The sequence below is a fragment of the Mustela putorius genome, unplaced genomic scaffold (assembly GCF_011764305.1).
Source record: "Mustela putorius furo isolate JIRA1106 unplaced genomic scaffold, ASM1176430v1.1 tig00003927_pilon_pilon_pilon, whole genome shotgun sequence".
NCBI lineage: Eukaryota > Metazoa > Chordata > Mammalia > Carnivora > Mustelidae > Mustela > Mustela putorius.
Genome location: NW_025422072.1, coordinates 1,756,660 through 1,780,432, shown reverse-complemented (window position 1 = coordinate 1,780,432; position 23,773 = coordinate 1,756,660). Strand labels below are relative to the sequence as shown.

The 23,773-nt window shown below is 37.8% G+C and overlaps 1 protein-coding gene across 1 annotated transcript in view; it reads right to left on the bottom strand.

Annotated features, from left to right (window-relative positions):
- The window catches only part of COL9A1 (collagen type IX alpha 1 chain), an 84,507-nt gene that overhangs the window by 29,988 nt on the left and 30,746 nt on the right, over positions 1–23,773 (bottom strand). Inside the window, 16 exon segments of the mRNA XM_045069375.1 lie at positions 3,541–3,594; positions 3,700–3,753; positions 4,852–4,896; positions 5,881–5,934; positions 6,346–6,399; positions 6,535–6,588; positions 6,729–6,782; positions 8,206–8,259; positions 11,219–11,272; positions 13,696–13,749; positions 18,317–18,370; positions 19,812–19,868; positions 20,639–20,671; positions 21,398–21,451; positions 22,772–22,825; positions 23,661–23,684. Of these exon segments, the coding sequence (XP_044925310.1) occupies positions 3,541–3,594; positions 3,700–3,753; positions 4,852–4,896; positions 5,881–5,934; positions 6,346–6,399; positions 6,535–6,588; positions 6,729–6,782; positions 8,206–8,259; positions 11,219–11,272; positions 13,696–13,749; positions 18,317–18,370; positions 19,812–19,868; positions 20,639–20,671; positions 21,398–21,451; positions 22,772–22,825; positions 23,661–23,684 (807 nt within the window).

The window sequence follows — 23,773 nt, the reverse complement described above, 5'->3', positions numbered from 1 at the left end:
CAGCAATGCACTGATCCAAGTCAGAATCATGAGAGCAAAGCAAAAACACAGCTCACTCATCAAAAGTTCTGGCAAGAACTGGGAAGCCTGAACGAGGGAAATGGACCAGGAGTCACGGCGTCCAAGGACCCCCGCATTCTCCTGCTGTAAACGGGAGTCACCCAGATCCACGTATAAACCAGTAGAGTGTGAGCGAGAAAGCCAGAAGCACAATCCAAGTGGTGAAGATACGTGCTCATATGTAATCACTGGAGGTGACCAGAAAACCTCCAATATGTTTTGCTGTGGCACCGGCTAAAGCTGTTAGAACAATGATTTGAAAGGGGAATACCACTTAATTTCAAAGACGTGTTCCAATTAGCCCTGGCCCGTTAGTAGAACACATTAGAAATGGGTTTTCATTCTTTCTACTCAGCTTTTCAACTTGACATTTACAGGAAAAACTGATAAAACTTGGGAGGAATCGTTGAAAATGTGTGAATTTATCTATGAAACTAAATGTAATGATGTAAAATGAAAGAACAAATGTATCTTTCAGTAAGTAGATTTGGTGTTAAAACTCTGCTCAGAACTGTAAGCTTACAACCTCTGATGCACTTTTCTGTAAAATTTATAGGAGGTGAGAAGTCAATTATTACCAACATAAGCAGCATAGAAAGATTTACTATACCTCCAATTCAATTCATTTTTTGGAAATATTTATTGAGCTCTACCTTGTGACAGGTCCTGAGGGGAGAGATGTAGGGAATGCAAAGGTGGATCAGAGTGGCCCTGCTTCCCTGCAGCTCCCACAGCATGGGGTGAACAGGGCCCGGGGTTACAGGGTTCAGAATAAAGAGAGAGCACTTCTGTCTGGGGCATAGGGCATAAACAGAGATAGTTTCACTGTCGAATTAAAATTTCAGTTACACCTAAAAACGTACATGGGCGGCTGAGTCAGAAAAACAGAGAAGGAAACCATCTAAGGGCAGAGTGTAACAAAAGAAAACAAGCAGGCTGAGAAGTGCAGAGACTAATTGGAAATGACCATGGAGTCCAGCATGACTTGAACACAGGCCTTGAGCAAGACACAAGGGAGACATAGAACTACCAGATAAACAGTTCATGATTTGGTACTTCCTTTCCTTGCTAGTGGAAATTCATTGAAGATCTTGAAATAAAGAGGTAATGATCTAGTTGTATTCTGAAAAGACCAATATGGCAGGGTGTGAGACTGGGACGACTGCCATTCCCAGGTCTTGGACATTGTGTCTGACACTCTTGTCACCATGACTGTGGGAACCACATTGGAGTTCTAGGGTGGAATCCCGGGGAACCAAGAACTATGCCAGCCAACATACCAGGAGTACCTTGTTGGGGACCACTGGTAAAGGAAGGAAAGACAACATAGAAAGGCAAATCAGGAGACCTGATAATCCAAGCAGCAGCTAATGATCTGAGCTGGGGTGGTGGAGGTGAGCTTAGAAAAGAAGAGTCAAATACAAGAGACTTTTAAAAGGAGAAAGTAGAAAGCCCCTGGGTGGCTCAGTCAGTTGGGTGTCTGCTTTAAGCTCAAGTCATGATCCCAGAGTCCCAGAAACAAGTCCTGAGTCAGGTTCCCTGCTCAGTGGGAAGTTTGCTTCTCCCTCTGCCCTTCACCTTGCTTGTGCTCTCTCTCTCTCTCTCTCTCTCTCTCTCTGATACTCTCTCTCTCTCAAACAAAATCTTTTTAAAAGGAGGTGGAAGAAAGAACAGGTCCTATTGGAGAGTGGAAATGATGGAAGAAGATCACCAAGGCTTTGAGCCACAGTGACTGTGAGCAATGAGAATCCGGACATTTACAGGAACTCAGAAATCAAAACCCGAGTTAGGCTCAAAGCTTGCATAGTCACGACAGATCTGCCTCCCCTCACATGAGAGAATGGAACCCCCACCCCATCTCCTTCTGCAGTTCTTGCCTCTAGGTCTTTATACATCCCTTAGCACTTAACTGATGATGAGCCAAGCTCTCTCTACTGTGTTCAGTGCATGGACTTGACATACAGCAGGTGCCCCTTCAATTTTATGTTCTCTGCTCTATAAAGTGAATATTACACCTAATAGCCAGTATTCTCAAAGTTCCAATGCCTCTCTCCCACACTGTTAAATCTTTCTGGACCAGTCATGTAGCATCTCTACTGTTTATGAATATGTTCTAGCTACAAACTCATTGTTTTGGCAATAAATTTTTAAAAATTATTTTAATTAGAAGTTTACAGGCTTCAAGCAAGACAGAAGAAAAGGATAACTGAGCAGTGAGTGAACAAGGAGCATAATGAGGAGCATTGGCTAGTTTCTCTGGCTGCAGAGAAACTTCTAGAAACCACCTGATAGAGCTAAGTTGACAAACACCTGTGAGAAATGGAAGAGTTCGCCTCTTATGTCAAGACACCTGGAATATTTCACTTCTTTGACACATGAAAATCGTCATTCAACGCTCATGAAATGCTTTAAAAGTAACAATACTTGGAAATGTTTCTCTGTTCTCACTTGGAGTTCTTTTTGTTACCCAGCAGATTTTAAAAATAAGAACTTAAGCTGAAGGCCAGAGAGAATTTTTTAGAGTTGACATTAAGTATATAATATTTAATTAATCCATTTCTCTCTAAGGGTTGAAGTGTATCTAGTGAAACAACACGATTTGCTGTGTTGGCAGCAAAACAGACACACAAACTCAGACTACAAGAAGTCTGGCAGTTTCTCCAAGGATTAAATAGAGTTATCAGATGACCCAGAAATTCCACTCCTCAGTGTTCTACTCAAGAGAAATAAAAAACTTGTGTCTACACAAAAACCTGTAGAAAAATGTTCCCAGCACCATTATTCATAATGGTCCAAAAGTGGAAACAACCCAAATGTCCAAGAGCAGATGAGAGAATGAAGGAACGCTGGTATGTCCATACTACTGAACACTAGTCAGCAAGAAGAAAGAAGGTAAGCCTTGAAACATGCTGAAGGAAGCCATTCACTGAAAAAAAAAAAAAAAAAAAAAAAAAAAAAACCCACTATATGATTCTATCTTTATGAAATTTTCAGACCAGGCAAGTCAAGACAGAAAGTGGACTAGTGGTTGCTGAGGGCTGAGAGGACTGCGGGGAAATGCTGAGTGACTACAAGTGGACACAGAGGTTCTTTTCTGGGGGGTGATGAAAAGGTTTTAAGATTGTGGCAACGGTTGTATAATTCTATAAATATGCCTTAAATATCAATGAATTATATGCTTTAAATGGTTGACTCATATGGTATATAAAATATATCTCAGGAAAGCTGTTTTGTTTTGGGTTTTTTTTTTTTTTTTAACCACACTGGAATATTTCCTTCAGTATGAAATAAGAGTCCTCATGCTTTTTAAAAATACTTAAAAAATATTTAAAAAGCAGATTGTATTCACAAATGACATTCTTATTTCACTGTCTCAAACTTGAGAAGGCATTCATGGTTAAATGAATGAATGATTAGAAGGACACCCAGAAAAACCCTGAGAAGACACTTCAGAAGGGTCTACAGGAAAGCAGTACTCACAGGAAGCCCTCTGGGTCCTCGGGGTCCCACCTCTCCTGGAGGCCCTTGTTGGCCCTGTTATGAGGAAGGCAGGGAAAGAAAAAATTAACACTCCCTGATTCTCTGCTGAGTGATTACAACAGGTGACAACATAAGGAAAGGTAGCTCACGTCATCTTACCGGTTTGCCTGAATTCCCCAACTGACCAGTCTTCCCAGGAGCACCTGTGTTACCCTAAAGGTGAAATGCAACATCCAAAGTAATTCATACAGGAAGTAAGCAAAATCCGCAACCTGTCTTACCCAGACTGGGCATTTCTTACACCTGAACAGCATTAATTTCCCAGTTTCACATTGAGAATTTGGGAGGACATAGAATCTCTTGCTTGGGGGAAGAATTAAAGTTCTTTAGATCAGGATACTGCTCTGCTGTTCCCAGAAGTATAGTAAAGGTATCAAAAAAATGTTCAAAAGTGAAGGTCAAATGTCAATACATGAAGCTCTTTACCCAGACAGGAAGAGAAGAAGGTTTTTCTTTCCTCACAATATTAATTATACGTGTCTTTCCTTTACCATTTCTATCTCTAATAAACTTCTTGGAGCTCTTTTCCCTGGCACTGACACTATTAAAATTAAGAAGGATCCTGTGAACATGAGGAACAGGAGGAAGGACTGTTGAAGGGACCCCGCCAGCAAGCTCCAGAGAAGGCACATGTCTGGGGGTCCAGTCCCACCATCCATCTCTCACGGTCCACTTGGGAGGAAGCATCCCTGCTCAAGATGCTGTGGGCCCCAGGCTCGGAGACTGTAGCCATATAACCTGGCAGTGACCAAATTCTACGTTACTCACGTGTCATCCCTTTTATTTAAAGTAAAGCTATATCTTACCCTTCAATTTTTCCTTCACCTATTGTTTTTAATTTTTTGCACTATAAGCACTGGTTGATCAGTTTGAGAATAAAATGTCTATCATCTTTTTAGTTTAAGCAAAATCACGTTAGTAATATTCACTGACATAATTTCTGTGGCTTAATCGTAATTTCTTTATTTTAAGTGGTAAAGAGCAATAACACTGTCTCTGTTTAATACTGGCGAAGGAAGACACTTCCAGGAAGGAAGTCTAATCAGCAACACTTTGTCAAAGTGTTCTTTCTGCAGCTAGGAAAGAGATCAGCATTCAAGGCCTTAAAAGAGCCTTTTCAAAAAATTTCTCCTTAGAGTCGAATATAAAATAAAAGGCAGGTTGGAAATACTAAAAATGATAAATAAAACATATTAATGAAATAATAGAGAAATACAGAAAAGTACTAGTTAAAAAATTTTCATCTTTTACCTTTTCACCAGCAACACCCTTCGCACCAGGAATCCCAGGTACACCCTAAAAGAAGGCACACAGAACTAGGGCTGAATCACATCAGCGGAGAATCCGTGAGATGCCTTGTCCCCAGCACACTGCCCAGGGGCTGAGGGAATCCTGACAACACCAAAGCTTTAGTGTGAGAGAGATTCTTCCTAGTTCCCAAATTCTGAACAGTTCTAGAACTACCCACAGTTTAGAAGGAATTACACTTCACTCTATCCGGCTTATTAAGCCTGAACACCCTTAGGCAAATCCTATCTCTAAACTAAAGTTATTTTTCAAGCATGAATTTCCAAATTATCATCGGTCAAGGGGAGCTTGAATAACAAAACAAAGACCTATTGAAACGTTAACCCTGAAGTAGAAAAGCGGAATGGCAGGAGAATGCTGGCTTGAACTAAAATTTGGTGTTACTGGGAGTCCTAATGTTCTATAACTGATTATTTTTAAAATGTCAGATAATAAATTGAGGCCAGTCCTCAAATGACCAAGTATCTCTTTATTACCTTGAAACATTTGTCTCCAAGAATACATCTGTATAATCCGCGTGACCCTCTAGCCACATCAAGGCAGGGAAACCCCAATTTGAATAATTCAAAATAGCACGCAATCCAAAAAATGGTATCTGATACCTCACATCGTCCAGGGAGCATACTCGCAAGCCTCTATGGCTCAACTCTGCTAACAAGAACTGCAAAACTGGTGAGGAGGAGGAGGGAGTATGCGCTCCCGGCCCACAGCTCAGAGTTAGTAAAAAGATAAGAAAGACTGAGTGAATGAAAGAGAGGAGAAGAATGCAAAATACAAATTAAAGCTTAGTATAGTTATTAGGAAAGAGTTCCTTACTCAGGAAAAAAGTATAAAACGTAAAACTACAAAAATGTAAAACTAAGCCATCAGGTATCTTCCTGAAACTTAGCCAATTATTTTGTTTCTCTCTAAAATTCATATTTTCCAAATACTCAGCTAAATCAGGAAACATTTAAAGACCCAAATACTCACAGGTAAGCCCTGCAATCCTGCATCACCAGGAGGCCCAGGCTTCCCGGGTTCACCCTGAGAAAAGAAGTTTTTATTGCATCATTGAACCCATGTGAATTGCTCTAAGTCTTTCAAGTAAAGAAAGGACACAGGGCTTCTGTGTAGAAGGATTCTCCCTACAGGTGACCTTATGCGCACTTTTATGATATGATCCTGTTCAGGGCAGGGGAGGGTGGTGATACGGGATAGGGCAGATGGACTAAGGACATAAAATAAATCAAAACGCACAATCTCTTTCAGCTGCTTTCATCGACAGGGCAATTCTACTGAGTTCCTAAAACCAAGTAAACATACTATTCTAAAAGTATTTCTGAGGTGACATTTGATGAAAAAACGGAGGAAAAAAGCCAAAACCAGCTGAGTAAATCTCCCTGTCATGTAGTCATGGAAATGCTGGGCTCGGTTTGCCAGGGTTACAAAAGGTACCTTTGTCCCAGGCATTCCAGGTATCCCGTCACGGCCATCCACACCTGGCAAGCCCTAAAAAGACACAAAGAAACACATTGTGTCTTAGAAACAGTCACATTCTTCTTCCTTTCATTATTTTCTAAAGTTTTATTACAAGTTAATAATCACTTCAAAAAATGGGGTGGGTGACTACGGCGCAGGACATACCATGTCTCCTTTGGTTCCAGGGAGGCCAGGAATTCCTCTAGAACCTTGAGGCCCCTTGCAGGGTAGAGGGGAAAGGAGAGACAAGACAGGCTCATTCATCACGGCACTTTGGCCACATCAAAGAGGTAAGCATAATCAGCAGAGGACACCAGTAAGCACGAGGTTTATAGTGATTAACACTAATCTGAACTCACTCTATCTCCCTTGGGACCTATTTCTCCTGGAGGTCCTCTCTGTCCTTGGTCACCCTGTATGAAAATAAAATGAAAAGCAAGAGTTACTTATTGATAGACTTTTGAAACTAGAGAACACCATCCATATTACCTATGACTGCTCTTTCATTCCAGTGCTTTGCTCTATCATGGGTGCCTAGCTCAAGAAATCATTTATAAAAATTACATCTTAAAATTTTATGTTGGGATAGGGATGATAGAGAATCACATGTCTTTTTATTTCATTTTCAATGTGTAAAGAAAGCTTCTGTGGCCTTTTGATGTATAGGTATAATAAAATTAAGATCCGTACTGTAGGTAATCTTAACATCAGTAACTATGTCTACATTATCAGCTAAACTCATTGACTATCATGGTGGGTTGAGGTTTGCGTCAGTTGCCAATCTTTTTTCCATATTATTTCATTCTCCCGGCAATAATAACGGTTTCTGTCAAAATTATCTGGCTAATGTTGATTTACGGTATAGGTGGTGATAGATGAGAGGATATGTCTTCCTTAATATAGCTTTTGTTGAACTGCAGAACTACTCTAAAACCTCAAATGGCTTCCTGTCACTATCAGATCAGTTCAAATTGCTCACATTGGCATAAAACACTCTCTACAATGTGATCGTCCTTTATCTATTCAATTTCATCTTCTCAACAGAAACTTTCCAAGCTAGGCAGTAACAATCCCTTAAACAACACATACCCCATTACCACCAATTACTCCCATCACGGAGTATCACCTAGACTCTGTCTGCTCCTTTCCCACCCAGAATGGCTTTCCATTTCAGCCTGCCTCTAGGATCCTCCTCTTACCAGCAGTACCTCTACCTCATACTCCAGCGCTGGATCTTTTAACGTATGACAGAGTAATATTCTGTCTTCCCCACTGGGCCATAGGAGCTTGATAATTGAAAACTCTATTGTCTTTATACCTTTTCTACTTTTTTGGTGATAAAGGTGGTTATTATATGGGTGGCTTTTTTATTTATTTCCAGAAAAGGTGTGAGGCAGCCTATAATAATGACACATGTACATATAGCAGTCAAAATATAGAATATAGAAAATATAGAGAAATATAGAAAATATAGAGATCAAAAATCATAGAAAAGGAGCAAGAACCTGAAATGAGACAGTTACTGTGACTCTAAACTTCCTAGTAGCTGTAACAAAAGGAAAACACAGCAAACATAAAACTTAACAATTTGACTTCACCGACTTGAAAAACAAAAACCCTCGTCAAGGCAAAAGAACATTTCTCTTTATTCAAGGAAGTGATACTTATCTTAACTAAAATTTGTTTAAATAAATAGAGAAACTATTGCCCATTTTTCCACTGTATTCACATGTAAAAGACACACACACACACACACACACACATACAGCACTTTATCACTGGTCAGTCATTGCTAAATAACCTATCATTGGGTCTGGTAAAAGGAAAACTACTTACAGGTGCACCAGGAAGACCTTGAGGCCCAGGTTCTCCATCTAAGCCCCGAGCACCCTGCAAAAAAAAAAAAAAAAAAAAAAAAAAAAAAACAGCATAAAGAAATGAAATTGAAATCAGTCATTAAAGGGCACATCAGTCTTTCCATAGAACTTTAATAGCCAGATTAAGAAGGAGGTTTTGTGCCTGGAATAAAATCTGTATACATCAGTGTATTATTATACATCATATATAATATATCACTGTATATGTTATACCAGGGAGTATGCCATTGGACACCTCAGATATGAAAACACAATTTTACGTCTCCTCATCCCACCAAGAGTACTGACGGCCGATCTTTCCTACCACTCTGGATATTTTAAGTTCACATTGCAGCCATTTTTGATTGATGACATGAACTAAAAACACTGGTCCCTATTAAGGGAAGTTGGCAAACCTATGGCAGGAGGTTGGGTAGTTACCCTCCAGGAGTCTCAGGATTCCTGTGCTTTTCATGAATGGTGAAGACTAAGGAGCCACCGAAAGAATAGAGCAGTTGCCATGGACTGTGCTGCAGCCACAGCTGTGGGTAGGATTCTGTGATGCTGGATTTCTGCCAAGATCCACAATCTGAAGTCCAGTCATGTGATTTAGAAGGACGAATCATAATAAGGATTTGAGTATCCCCCATTCCATCCTTGATAGACATTAGGTTCTGTTTATATAAAAATAATCCATCTATTTTCTTAACAACAGATTTGTCCTACCAAGGGATGGAAACTAGAGTTTTATAAATCTAATTATCTTGAAATCAGTTGTGACTTGGCTATACTGTAAATATCACCTCCTTAGTTAATAATAAGAATCAAAATGTGATTTTAAAACAAAAGTATGAGGGCTTTTTTTTTGGTGCTTTCTACATATACTGCCTGACAAAATACAACTCCCTTCTTCAAATCTTTTTCTCATCTGCTAAGTGAATGAGAAGGCAAAAGGGTGACTGAAGTCAACAGGCCATTTCCTAATGAATAGGGTTGAGACAAGGAGATGATAAAATAAATGGAAAACAGTCAAAAGAGTGCTGGATGGATGTCAGGCCAAGAAAACCAGGCAGACAGCATCTGTAGTGAGATTTAAGAATTAGAAAACCTTTGATAGAAGGTTCAGAAAAGGTAGAATCAAAGAAAGAACACCACTGAAGCAGAAGCACCACAGAGCCTTGAAATTCTTTGATCCCTAAAAACTAGAGCAGAGCAGAAAGCATTTTACATTCACCAGGGAAGAAGAGGTTTGGAAGACTCAAAAAAGACCTTGAATTCATCATTCACCCTGCGTTGTGAGCAAGGAGCCCAACCTTTGCATTACAGAATCGGCTGTGATGCGCTCACTCTCTCTTATTGCTGTTCAGCATGAGCTCAGACCCAAAATGCTGTTACTAGGCAACCACTCCAGGGGTCTGAGTTCATGAGAAGAGCTTGCTTTTTTTTTTTTTTTTTTTTTTTTTGTTATTGAAAGCAATTTGACAGAACTCAAAGGAAATGAGAAATTTTGAAAAATGCCAAGTAAAAAAATACCTCAAATAAAGAGCATATCAAGAACAGTAATCGGTTTCAAAGTGTGAGGTCACATACTTTAGATGATTTAAACCCAGAAAAAACAGAGGCCTAGGTATCAGCAACTTCAAAATAAATGGGGTTTATTTCTAATAACAGGAGATAAACACAAAATATTACTAAAGGTAATATGAATATAGAAATATGAAAAAATTTTTTAAAAACAGTATTTTTAGAAAAGAAATATTCTAGAGGAAATGGAAGAGTAAAACGGGCAGAATGAAAATACCTAGAAGGGACAACAAGGCTGAAAAAAAATGAAGTTGAAGGAATCTGTCACAAAATAATTCCTTCCGTTTCCAAAAATGTTTATTTCTTTTAGAAAAATTTAAATTTATTTATTGAGCACCTACAATGTGCAAGTTATTCCCTCTTAGCTGTTAATAAAAGTCTCTGTGCTTCTGTGCGAAATGAAGCAAATTAGCCACAGAGGTTCTAAAGAGGAAGAGGCAAGGGTCAGGAGTGGTAGTGGACAAATTGCTTTTATTGTTTTTCCTGGAACCCACAAACTGGCTTTCCTAATATACTAAGTGGCAACCATTTTCTTAAAAATCTGATAGAGAATCTGGGCACACCCCTACACACACACACACACACACACACACACACACACAGTGAGAAAAACATTTCTGAACACAACAGGAACATTCAGGTTTCCACTGTTTTCATTTTCACTCATCCAAGCATTTCCCATTCTTCATCCTCCACCAATGGGAACACGTCATCCTTCCAGGCCTGGCATTCTTCTAATGCCACCTCATTCATGAGCCCTCCCAGTTCCCTGACCAAGAGTGGTCACTCCTTTGTCTTCACTCCCTCACACCACTTGCCCTCAAATTTATGTGTCTCTTTTACATGGTAGTTAGCCATCTACTCATTTGTTTCTCCCAACGAATAACATATTTGAAGTCCTTTTTCCTCTTTGAATCTCCCCACCATCTCACAGTGCCTTGCTATGGAAATGGTAGGAGAATCTGGTTTTTGAGACTGAGCTAAGGACAGGTTGGAAGTGCAGGGAGTATTCTTGTTGGGGACAGAGCTCAGCGATCAGCCCGGAGGGAAAGCCATGGATGGTCCTCGTGTCCTTGGGGAGATCTTGCCTTCTCTTGCCTCTCCCTTTCCATCCTCTCCTGTCTTTGCTTTGATTTCCAGTATTAACTATTAATAATGATGAAGATGTAAAAAGGTAACATCCCTGTTTATTCCTATCTACCAAGATAATTTAAAATATATAGTACATAAGTATCACACATACTACTCACTTCTGTCATCTATGTTTATAACAGAAATGTGAAAACTTAACCAAATATCTACTAAGCAAATAAGAAATTAAAAAATGATGTTGCTGAAAATAAGATATTTTTAAATGGGAAAATTTTTAAATATTTATACATTTTGATAACCTATTATCATCATCTTACTTTTTCTCCTTTGGCCCCAACTATGCCAGTGATGCCTCTTAATCCCTGGGCTCCCTGGGGGGGGAAGAAAAGAACAGTGAATTGTTTTAGTTGAAGCACACACTTATTTATCTCATCACAAAAGTTGCTCCAGAAGGAGGTTAACATAACCAAAGGTAACATGAAGAAATAGTGACATCATGTAAACAAATGTTTCTAGTTTAGAAAGAAAAAAAAAAATACAAGGAGAATTCTTCTGATGCTAAACACTCTTCTGAAACTCTGAAGACATACACAAACCTGGAGAGGAAGCAATTAATGATGACAAAAAAGTAAACATTATTATCATAAGAAAACCACAATCATGTATTTTGACTTACTTTTTAACTCAGATACAGAATACATTGCCATTTCTACTTCCTTCATGATTTGTAACTTAGTTACATGTAAGATGATTGTGATTTTAAACCTTGGAGTTAATTTCTCCCCACCAATGTATGCCGTCAAAGGCCATTCAATTTCCAGGGTCCACAAAAGCTTCTGACTATACATAGAGCTGAAATCTCTACTGACCACTAGGAGTCACTACACCACCCGTAAGGCATTCTACATTCCTACCTGGAGCAGCAGGAATCCATCTCCCCCCATCTCGGGCAATGGAGTGGGTAAGCCTAAAAATAAGGCTGTGAGTGTGATTTCTAGAATCTTCTTCAATACTGAAGCAGCAGGGCTCCAGGAGTGAGCCTACGTGTTCTCCTGGGAACAGCAACAGGTAGATGCCCCTTCAGGAAGGTAGAGCAACTACTTCTAAGCAATTTGCTAACTGTGCGCTGTGCCTGGCTTCAGATCAAGTAGCTCTAGGCCAGTCATTCTCTTGGGCTCTCCCTTGGAGTAAGTGGGGCAGTTCTCTGGCCAACTGGGCCTGCGTCCAGATAAGTCACAAATTTGTGTAGATCAGTTAGGAATGACCTGACTGTGTAAGATTATCCAGCACAGGATAACCACTTGAGATATAAAATGTGGCCATATCAGATTCAAACTGCTCTTTCTGAAGATAATTCTACAAAAAGAATTCCAAAAATATTTGGGCCAATGGCAGTGACATGAGAATGCCATGTATTATCTCTTAAGGTGACTATTTTGAAGGACAAAGCTTGTGTATAAATGTTTCCAAAAGCATATAGCTTTAAAAAAAAATCTGTGCATTGCTTTATAGATGTACATTTAAAAAGTAAACATTTGTGAAGTTTATAGAAACATTTTGGTAAGCCTACTGCCAAACATCAGAACGTCAGCAAGCATTAACAATAGTCCCCAGTAGACCACTTGAGCCAGGCAGATCCCAACAGATATCCTTAATCTGTGAAAACATTTTTAAATGCTGCTTGCAAAATCCTGTTCTGAGGATTTGGGGGGTGGCTTAAAAATAATTTAGGTCCCCACTAAATTTTCATCAGATCAAAAAAAAAAAAAAAAAAGCATATGTCTCGCATACTATTTCTATCTCTCTCTTACCAAATAGAGCCATCTCCTTGTCTCCTTTCAAAGGCTCAGGGAAGACAAGCTTCTGAAATAAACACCTTGTATTCCTCCAGGTTTTCTTAAAGTTCTCATGTAGCTTAAAAGCAGTGACCATTTCTTACAAATGCTCAAATTCATCTCCTCTAGCTCGAATTTCTTTCAGCTCTGGGGTAAGTATTAATCCACACAGCTCCCTGAACTCTTTTGTAAAAGGCCAGTTGTTTGGGGGAAGAGCAGAGCAGGGCAAGGAATGATGGCCCTATGTTTGTCCTCCCTAACCTGAGCCTGTCCCTCACCTAGCAAAGACCTTAGCTAGCTACAGTGTTCAATGAATATTCAGAAATTATTATTTCCATAATTGTTAACTACTCATCTTGACAAGAAAAAAAGTGTGGCAATTCTACTTTTGTATACAAAAGTAATGTAAATTTTGATGTAGCAAACACTTTAAATCGAAGTATGGCAATGTCCCAAATTACCTCATTGTGCATATAATTGCAGCAATCTGCCAAAGCACAAGGGACTAACTTTTTATTAAGAGACCTGATTATAAGCAATTAAGAATGTTCTAATTATAATGATTATATGCTGGCATAAGGTACATTAAATCCAGTGGTTGAGGTACCTCCTGCATATTCAGGGTACATGAAATTTTCTATATCATGTGAAAGTACCATAGAATATAAAAGACATATATCAACCTCTGTGTTCAATATTTGCTTTCAGATTGCCTAGCCCTAAAATCTAGTAAGTGAACATACGTAATTGTAGGTAAAATTTTTCTGTTAAAATGGTGCTTGATTATACATTGAGGATTCTTCCTATTTTGAAAAAATGGTAAACTCCCAATGCTGGCTTGGTGGGAAAATATGTTAATATAATACTATTAATCCAAACGCTAAACAGAAAATATTCCGTTAGTCGTGAAAAAAGAATATTTGCATATCCAAGTTAAATATTTTTAAAGAATACTTTACTGGAGGTCCCTGAGCTCCAACTTCTCCTTGTTCCCCTTGGTCCCCTTCTTCACCCTAATAAACAACAGAAAAGCACGCCAAGTGTTATTCCACCAAATGAGCATAGATAGATAACTCAGCACATCTGAAATTCACTTGGCATCCCCTGAGTTATGTTACCATACTTTCTTAAATTAGTTTATATGAGTAATCCATATTCATTGTAGGACATTCAGAAAATACAGAGAAGTTTACAAATAAGTCACCCAAATCCCACCTTTCAACTATAAATAACCAGTAACATCTTGGACACTTCTCTATAAAGGGGTGAATGGGGAGGAAAGGACAGAGAGAGAACATATATATATTCACGTTCTCAGTGTGTGTGTGTGGAGGGGGGTGTTACTAGGAAAATATGATCATCGTATGCAAACTTTTCCATCAACTACAATATTATTCATTTGAGATTTTCATTTTTTACTTCTCTTAATTTTTCTACCATATGTAATTCTTTAAAAAGCATTTAAATCAGTCTTTCTTTTTATGGCTTACACCTTTGATGTCTCCCACAGAAAAGCTTTCTTCACCTCCTGAATATATCAATATTCATCTGTATTTTTCTTCTATAATTCTGTAGTTAAACTTCTTAAATGGAAACCTTTAATTGATTTTAACATAAAATATAAAGTAGAAATCTATCATTTTGGAGGTGGGTGGGGTGATCGGGTACGAGGGTGATGGGCATAAAGGAGGGCTGTGATGGGATGAGCACTGGGTGTTACATGCAAGCGAGGAATTACTGAATTCTCCATCTGAAACAAACGATGTACTATATGTTAGCTAGCTGAATTTAAATTTAAAAAAAGAAATCTGTCATGTTGTCATGTTGTTTTTTTCTTGTTTTTTTCTGGTAATTGCTCACCTTCTCTAATATCATTTACTGAATGCAAGATTCTCTCCACAGAGCCTGGAAAATCCTTCTTTAACATATAGTAAATTATGAATATACTTGTTTCTAGATTTCCTACTCTGCTCTTCTGATCTGTTGTATGAATTTGTCAAACTCACATCTTAATTATTGAAATTTTATAATACATTTTAATTTCAGATAGAATTCCTTTACCTTTGTTTTTCTTTTATGGTTACTCTTATCTTTCAGTTTTTCCTAAATGTTTGCTCTTCCAGATTAACTTTAGAAGTATCTGGAAGATCTTCACAAAAAAACTACTTGCTTTATATTAGGACTGCTCTGAACTAAAAGATTAATATGGAGAGAACTAGAATCCTTACAATACTGAGTCTATCTTGGAACTCAATGTATCTCCCTATTTAATCAAATCTTTTACTTTCCTTCAATAAAGCTTTGTTTTTTTCCTCATGTTGGTTTTGAATATTTAAATTTGAATATTTAAATATTTAAATTAAATCTTGACTATTTGGTGGTGATTGCCAATGGAATCTTCTTCCGTGTTGTTTTCTAGCTAATTATTGTTTGACTTTTTGATATTAATTTTATAACTTCTGATATGCTTTAAAATGTTAGTATATTCTGAAAAGAAATCCAACTGCTGTTTCATACCGAAAGATCACTTGACTGACTCTGAAAAAAAATTATTATTCCCTCTGACAAGTTTTTTTTTTTACAGAAATACACTGCCCTACATGTCCTGTAGTAATGAATGTCTTAAATTGTAAAATTAATCATGAGAAAAATTCCTCATTTTTAATATTATGTGCATAATATTATATAAAAATCTATTCCTGTTGTTTCTTTATTACATATTTCAATTCACCCATGTTCTTGTTCTATAGATTATACCTTATAGTGCTTGTCACACACACACACACACACACACACACACACACAGAAATGCAGAAAATTAAATGGCAATATTAATATAGAAACATAGAAACTTTGGGCATAAATGCGAAGAACTAGGTTATGCCTAAGTCATTTATATTTGACTTTTGAATCAATTATACCTAGTGGTTTCAGTCTCATAATTTTACTCAGATTATATTCCATAAAAACATCTGACTGCTAGCGAGGAGAGGTAGTCCCAGTGGGAAAGCCAATGAATTAGCTATTTCAAGGAACGGATAAGCAACACATTTGTGTAATTAAATGCTACCTGTATGTCCCTGCCTAACTATCAAAACAACAGTGACTGATATGTGCACAATAAGCTTTCATTAACAAGGTTTGGGGTATTTTCTTTTCTTTTTTCTTTTTTTTTTTTTAAGATTTTATTTATTTATTTATTTGACAGAGAGAGAGATCACAAGTAGGCAGAGAGAGGCAGAGAGAGGAAGGGAAGTAGGCTCCCTGCCTAGCAGGGAGCCCAATATGGGGCATCCCAGGACCCTGGAATCATGACCCAAGCTAAAGGCAGAGCCTTTAACCCACTGAGCCACCCAGGTGCCCCAGTTTGGGGTATTTTCCTACAGATTCCAGGATAAGCCCTGGAGTAATATAGATGATTTAACTATCTCACCAGCAGGTGAGTAGCACACAACTAATCAATCAATAACCACAACATAATGACAAATTTAGGAACAGCAATTTGTTATCATTTTACTGAAAGATTGTTGACCATTCATTTATTTACAAATTTTAAAATCTTTGTTAACTAATTTGTAGAGTAAATTCAAGGCAAAATTTTGAACCCACTTTCAGTTTACAGTTCAGTGCATCGACTACCCTTTTAAGGTTCATTTTTTAATGAGTTATTGTCACCCTTTCGTCCCAAGTAAATTTTCTTTTTTTTTTAAGATTTTATTTATTTATTTGACAGACAGAGATCACGAGTAGGCAGAGAGGCAGGCAGAGAGAGGAGTAAGTGGGCTACCCGCTAAGCAGAGAGCCCAAAGTGGGGCTCGATCCCAGAACCCCAAGATCATGACCTGAGCAGAAGGCAGAGCTTAACCCACTGAGCCACCCAGGCGCCTTCAAATAAATTTTCAAAGACAACACTGGAAGGTGTGAGTGACACAGCATGTGAAATAAATTAAAGGAGTTTTCAACAATGACTAATAAAAGTTTGGCCAATTTTCTCACACACCAAAACTTCTTCACTAAAATCAAGCCAAATTTGAGAGTCTGGATAACTAACTTGTACAGGTGTCAACAATAATTGGTTTCTTGAGGAGAGGGGGAAAGTATTCTAATTGACACCTCTATCCCCAAATGGGATTGTATATGTGCTGCCAAAGAGAGCACCCCCAAATGGGATTGTAAAAGTTCCCCTAAAGAAAAGGGGTCACTAAAAGAAGAAGGAAGGGAGCATGGCATCAAAAATAATAGAAGTCTGCCGAATCTGTTTGAAACATGCATTACCTCGTGAATATCTTTTGGTATAATGTAATATCCTTACACATACTTTTCTGTGGTTAGATAATATTCTATTGCATGGCCATGTCACACTTAATTTAGCCAGTCTCCTGTGGTTGGACATTTTTTTTTTTTTTCAGTTCTGTTCTCCTGGCACTTAGAATAAACTCTGACACACAGCAGGTACTTTAAAAATATTTTGAATTTTTTTTTCAATTATGAATTTCAAGATTGAAAGGAGGAATGAACAGGCAGAAAAGTCTCTGAAGTACTCAACTTTTTTCTACTTTCTCCAATTTGACAGTAAGAACCCAGGTGTTACAGTCCAGATAAATAAAATGCCTTAATTACTCAGGGCCCAAGTAGTAAAAGACTAGAAATAAGTGTCCAAACTGTAACAGGGTAGGGAAAATTGGCTTACTTATCCTGATTATCTCAGGTTGTTCAACAGACTGATTTTAGCTAGAGTTCAAGGATATCAATGCCTGACAATATAATAAATTGCCTCTTCAGTTCTTAACTTCCAAAGAAAAAGACTAGTTTTCCACCCAATAAAGGTCTAGAAGGACATAGTCAACAATGTCTAGAAAACCCACATTAATAAGAACAGTTTGGCTTTGTAAAATATCACAGAACTAGCAGACAACACTTCTGTTATGCAGGAAGTCAAATTCTTAGACATTTAAAGCCAATATGCACCTGTGGATTTTTAAAAGAGCAAGTCAGTCATCATACTTTAAATTTCTGCCTTGGGTTTTCTGCAAGACACACCAGCCTCAATGCAAGTTGTGCTACAGATTCTGTCTTTCTATCCTGACAACTATTTAAGTCTATCATTCACTTCCAGATTACCCAAAATCTAAATTCTCTTGAAATGGAGTCAGAAACAGACAAATTATTTCAGAACTAACATGAGAAGCTATCAGCTTTCAACCTCCTGTTTGCTAGTGTCAGCGACACGTCGTAAAATATTACACGTGTCATAAAATTTTGTTTAGTGGAGTGGAAAAGCTAGCTGAATGATGTTTTGACTATCAAAAGCATCAAGGAAAAAAAGCTGAATGTGATTGATTTCAAAAGGAAAGCAAGGGGCAGCAACACAAGAAAGAATGAAATGTCTGGTGTATTATTGTTTTTTGTAATTGAACAACATGAGAATATTGTGCTTAGTCAGGATATTGAAGCATCTACTGAAAACCTGTCGATCATCATTTGAAAAGGAAGGAAAAAATATCATGCTTTCTTATTCCTTATAATATGTTGTACTACTTCCTAAACACAACTTACCCATTAAATACTCATTTTCCTTACCTTGTGACCTTGTCTTCCAGGTTCACCAATTTCTCCTTTAGCCCCTTTATGACCCTAAGAATGCATAAGTAACAATAAATAAATTAATTAAAAAATAATTCTATTGGGTTTTTTACAGAAAGTGGTCAGGAGGTTCATAAAGTGATTTGTTTCCCTAAATCTGCATCAGTGTGCTACAAAAAAAAGTTATGTCACAAAGAAAATGACTGTCTTCAACAACCTTAACAGTGCCATGTGTATTACATGACTGGTGTATATGGTAAATACTAGCTTTAGTTAATAGAAAAACACTGTTCTAGAATAACAAAGCTTCATTACCTGGTTCGCCCACATGATTTATCACCAGCTGATCCCCAGATCCCTCTATCCCAGACTTCCTCTCACAGTTGGGTCAAGAGCAACAAGTCTTCTCCAGCATCAGTAACCTTCTTCTCGGAGATGACAGTCCTGACTGAGCTTAGCTGGCTGTTCCCTGCTCTCTCTGTGCTGCTCCAAAAACCCTCTGCCTCCTCCTCTATACCCACCTCCTTCCTGGAGATGGAAGAAGGGCTGGTATGAGAAGGGGAGCTCCCCCGATGCACAACTTCCACCTCTTGTACACAATTATAAGTGCAAAGGGAAAGCCATAAAGGGCAGTCCCTGAAAGCTGCATAGTACGAGAAGAAATCCCTGTATCTTCTTGTCAGGCTGCCTGTTCTAAGCATATGTGTGCTTCGGGTGGTAATATGAGGCAAATGGGAAATGAACATTCTAAAATTAAGTCTGTCAGAGCTTTCACCCTCGGACACTTTCTTATTGTGAGAGTGGAGGTCTTGGAGAAAAATAAGACACCAATCCAGGACAAAATCTTCTGCAATTGTGGGAACCCACTAAAACTCACCTTAGAGAAAACCATAATTGGAAAACCAGTGCCCTGGTGCCTTTCAGATCATAGCAGAATTCCTCTGGTCTGGAATTTTCAAAATCACTTCAGACTCATAGGCTAGAGAGAAAAAGCCACTTAACCCCAACATTTGGAGGTTTTTTAATGGGAAATTTTGAAGTAATTATGATACAGAGTGAGAGAAAAACATTTTGTGGAAGTCTCTTTCCTTGGCTATGTTGCACTGTTTTCCCAATTTTTTAACTAAAATAGATTCAAATACATTATGTGTATAATTGCTCCCCAATCTTCCCCATAGGACGCAAACTTCAGAGCCTTAATGTGCTGTTACAGCATCTCTCCAGCCAGTACATTTTACTGGTATTTCCTTCCTGAACAACAAAAGCACTGTATAATCAAACATCCACATCTCATGTACCTGCCAAGGGAGCCAGCTGAAGTTATAGGACTGTAGAAGGACCACAGACTAAGCCAAAGAAAAAACAAACACAGACTTGCCTAATCTTCCAAAATGGGGTCTTACACCAGAAAGGCCAGTACTTACAGGAAAGGATCTAGTTTTTTCCTATGGTTAATACTCTTGAATATAAAATACTGAAATTATTCTCTTACCCTCATGCCTGGTAAGCCTGGATATCCTGAGCGACCTGGTGGACAGGAATTGGGACACTGCGAAGGAGAGCGAGAGAGAGGTAGAGGGCATAAATTAGAGCCTCCCTTCATGACAAAATGGTACTGTTTTAGGGATTGCAGCTTCAGAATCCCAGTATAATTATATTTATTAAATAAGTCTGAATACCCCTTCTTTTCAATATTTCATTTTTAAACTCAGACATATTCCTAGCTTACAGAAAAGTACAGAGAATAGAACAAGCTCTCCCCGTGTGTTCACTATCCAGATTAAATAAGTGTTAATATTTTGCCATATTTATTTCAGATTTATTAAAGAAATAAAATGTTTCCAGACCTCGTATACCAAATGTTTCCAACCTAGTGTACCACAACCTGATCCTTTTCTCTTCCCCCACCACCAGAACAGCTCTATCCTGAGGTCCACAAGCCCTTGTCAAATTGGCCAAAATTGCATTTAGTACAGTTTGCCAACATCATGTGAATATTAGTCTGTAAGTAAAACAAGTCTCAGAGGGAGACATTGGACTTCTAGCTTCGGAAATTGGGGTGCTATGGTGAAAACGATGCTTTAGTCATAAAGCAAAAAAGACTTTGGAGAAACAAAAACATTTCCATAATGAAAACCACATACAGTCCAAGTGTATACAAACCACCAGCCCACTAGGGCTCTGGATTGCTCTGCTATCCAAGTAGAGTAAAACACAGAAATACAACATATTCCGGCAAGACAATTTTAAAGAGAACTCATCTAAAGATTACGTGGTCTTTGACTTAAACAGTATTTTGTTCAAAGGTAAACATCTTACCAAGGGATCTCCTTCATGAAAGCCAATTGTTCCCTAAAGTAAAGAAAATATTAAAGTTAAGAATATAGTTACATACCCTACTCAAACCCACTAATAACAGAAAGTCCATTGGACAAAAATATAATAAATATATTTGTTCACTAGAATATAAGGGATGAATAGCAACATACAATATGCTAATATTCTAAAAACCTTGACTCATGGGAATATTCCTTTTTCAGCTCAGGTTGGGATCTCAGGATTATGAGATGAGCCCTGCCTTGGGCTCCACTCAGTGGGTGGTCTACTTGAGGATTTCTCTCCCTTTCCCTTTGCCCCCTTCCCCAAATTATATGCTTTCTCTCTCTCAAATAAATAAACACATCTTTTAAAAAACTGGGAAGAAATAAAATATGAATTATCTCCTATTTAAACTCCTATTTTAAAAATTGCTTACTGTGTAAAACCTTTGTAAAAATTAGTTCATTTGAAAATGTCCCTTTTATACATCCAAGTGTTAAGCATTTGAGAAATCACAAATGCCAAAAGACTTCAAATACATGAGTAAGCCATTCTCTGAAAAAACCACCTTTTAAATTATTGTTATTCCATGACTTTTTTGGCCTAAAAAGTCCCATGGTCTGAATGGGTGAAAAAATCTATAGCCATTTTGGAATTTTAGAATGATTACTTGATTAACAAGTACTTCCATTTTGGGTTCTTAGGTTTCTTTAATCCTAACTCTCAGACACAGGAAAATTCAGGCTGCAAACAACTTACACTGGGTCCTGGAGGGCCAGGGGGCCCAGGCGGTCCTCTTCTCCCAGGGTCACCCTAAGTTATTTGAAAATTGTGACACAGTGGTTATACACATGTCAAAACACAGTACATAAGATTGGTGAGGCATGAGAGACTATTACGAGAAACCCCCACAGAGCTCAGCCATGCGTAGACCTGCCACGAAAATCGATGGGTGGCCCATAATCCAATTAGCTCCACAAAACTGGAAGGATAAAGGAGTTCCAGTCTCACCAAAGCAATAAACAAGGCAGAAGGAGATTTGGGGGGGAAAAAAATCCAATTCTTCTCTAAAGAATGATCACTTTATTCTGAAAACAAACTGGAAACACAACATATTTTTCTAGTTGATTTACAGAGGAACTAGAACAGACAATACTGCCAGTGCCATCCAGATAATGGTAGCAAAAGGAGGCTTGCACCTGAAGCTATGGAATGGAAGGCTAATCTGTGCAATGCCAGACTCTCCCTGCTACTGTCTACCCCCAGCTGTTACTTGGCCTGTCGTGTACCCTCTTGCAAATGGGATAAAAGATCAAAGATGGCTAAATTCAAATGAAAATAGATTTTGATTTGTCTTAACATCCAGAATTTACTCCTTGCATACTTATTCCTTCTTATATTTCTACCGTAAGAAGTTAAAAGCATCTTACAATTAATTTAACCTTACAACCATTTCATTTATTCATCTGTTCAGTGAATAATTTTACCAAATAGTAAGACATACTTACTATACTATAGTATAGTAATATACTATTACTATAGGAAGAGAAGCAAGAAGAAGTATAGAACACGGGTCTCCTATTCTCAATGCGTTTACAATTATCTATCCTCCACATAATGTCACTACTTCTCAACAATCCTGAAATATTTATTGGATAGTAACATCAAGAACTTATTACCAGCAATTTTTCCTACAGAGCTCAGCTCCTTTATTACTTAATGTTAAGTTCTGTTGGTTCAATTATAATTTAATGATCCTAACATAAATAAACATGGCAATAATTTTTGGCTGTTCACTTTTCATTTCATGCAGTGAGACTAATACAAAAGACACGGGACCTTAATTCCAGCTGAGAGTCTATTAGGTGGAGGAGACACACCTTTGATTGATCACTAATTCTGGAAGTTGGGAAGAAAAGTTTAGCTGGTAACTTTGGGAAAAAAATTTAAAATCACTCTACAGAAATGAGGTAGCATTATTATCGCCGGTTCCCATCAATATTGTGATCTAGAATGAAATTCATCATTTTTTGGATTTGCAGGAGAAAGCATACAGTTAGGGCAATTTGCCTTACAGAATGATGTCTTCTACTAAATCAGCAAATGTCTATCAAAATGCACTGCAGTACTCACAACTGGTCCAACACGGCCAAGCTCTCCAGGGAGTCCTGCTGCCCCAGGAGGACCCTGTATATACACATGCAATGGAATATCACTCAGCCATAAAAAAGAATAGGATCTTGCCATTTGCAACAAAACAGATGGACCTAGAGGGTATTATGCTAAGTGAAATAAGTCAGACAGAGAAAAACAGATACCATATGATTTCACTTGTTTGTGGAATCTAAAAAACAAAGCAAACAAAGAAGCAAACAAACAACAAAAAACCAAACTCTTAAATACAGAGAACAAACTGGTGGTTGTCAGAGGGGAGATGGGTGAGGGTATAAGGTACAGAATTCCATGATAAAAAAGTAAGTCACAGAGACAAAAAGTATAGCATAGAGAACATAGTCAATAAGATGGTAAAAATACTGGTGACAAATGATGACCACACTTATTGTGGTGGGTGTGGGTGATGTATAGAATTGTATATTGGACACCTGAAATTAATATAACACTGTATGCTAATTACACTTCAATGTATAAAAAGTATAATTCTAAAGAAAGAAAGAAAGAACATGGTGACTTATGGATATTTTTATAATCTATCATAAATGATATCAAATTTGATAAGTAACTGATTGATTTAGGAGTATCTATCTGTCCTAGCTTTGGTTTCCAGTGACACAATAATTCATCTGACCAAATTTTCATTACATAAAATGGAACAGAAATTTCTAAAATGAATAAAATTTTTTATTTAGCAGAACAGAGGTGTGTCATAGTAGCCACCTAAAGTCATGTATGTAGGACACTATAAATACCACTGGGTAGTGTCCGTTGAAGAGTTAAGCTTGGAAGCTGAGAAATTGGCCATTGTTATAGACTAGGAAGAAATATACCAAGAGATGATACTTACAGGGGGCCCAGGAATACCACGGCCCTAAAAGGTTGAAATAGAAATTATTATGGTAAGTGATTTAAACTTAGTATAAATGCAGATAGATATAACTCAGTTCAAAAAGAAAGTAT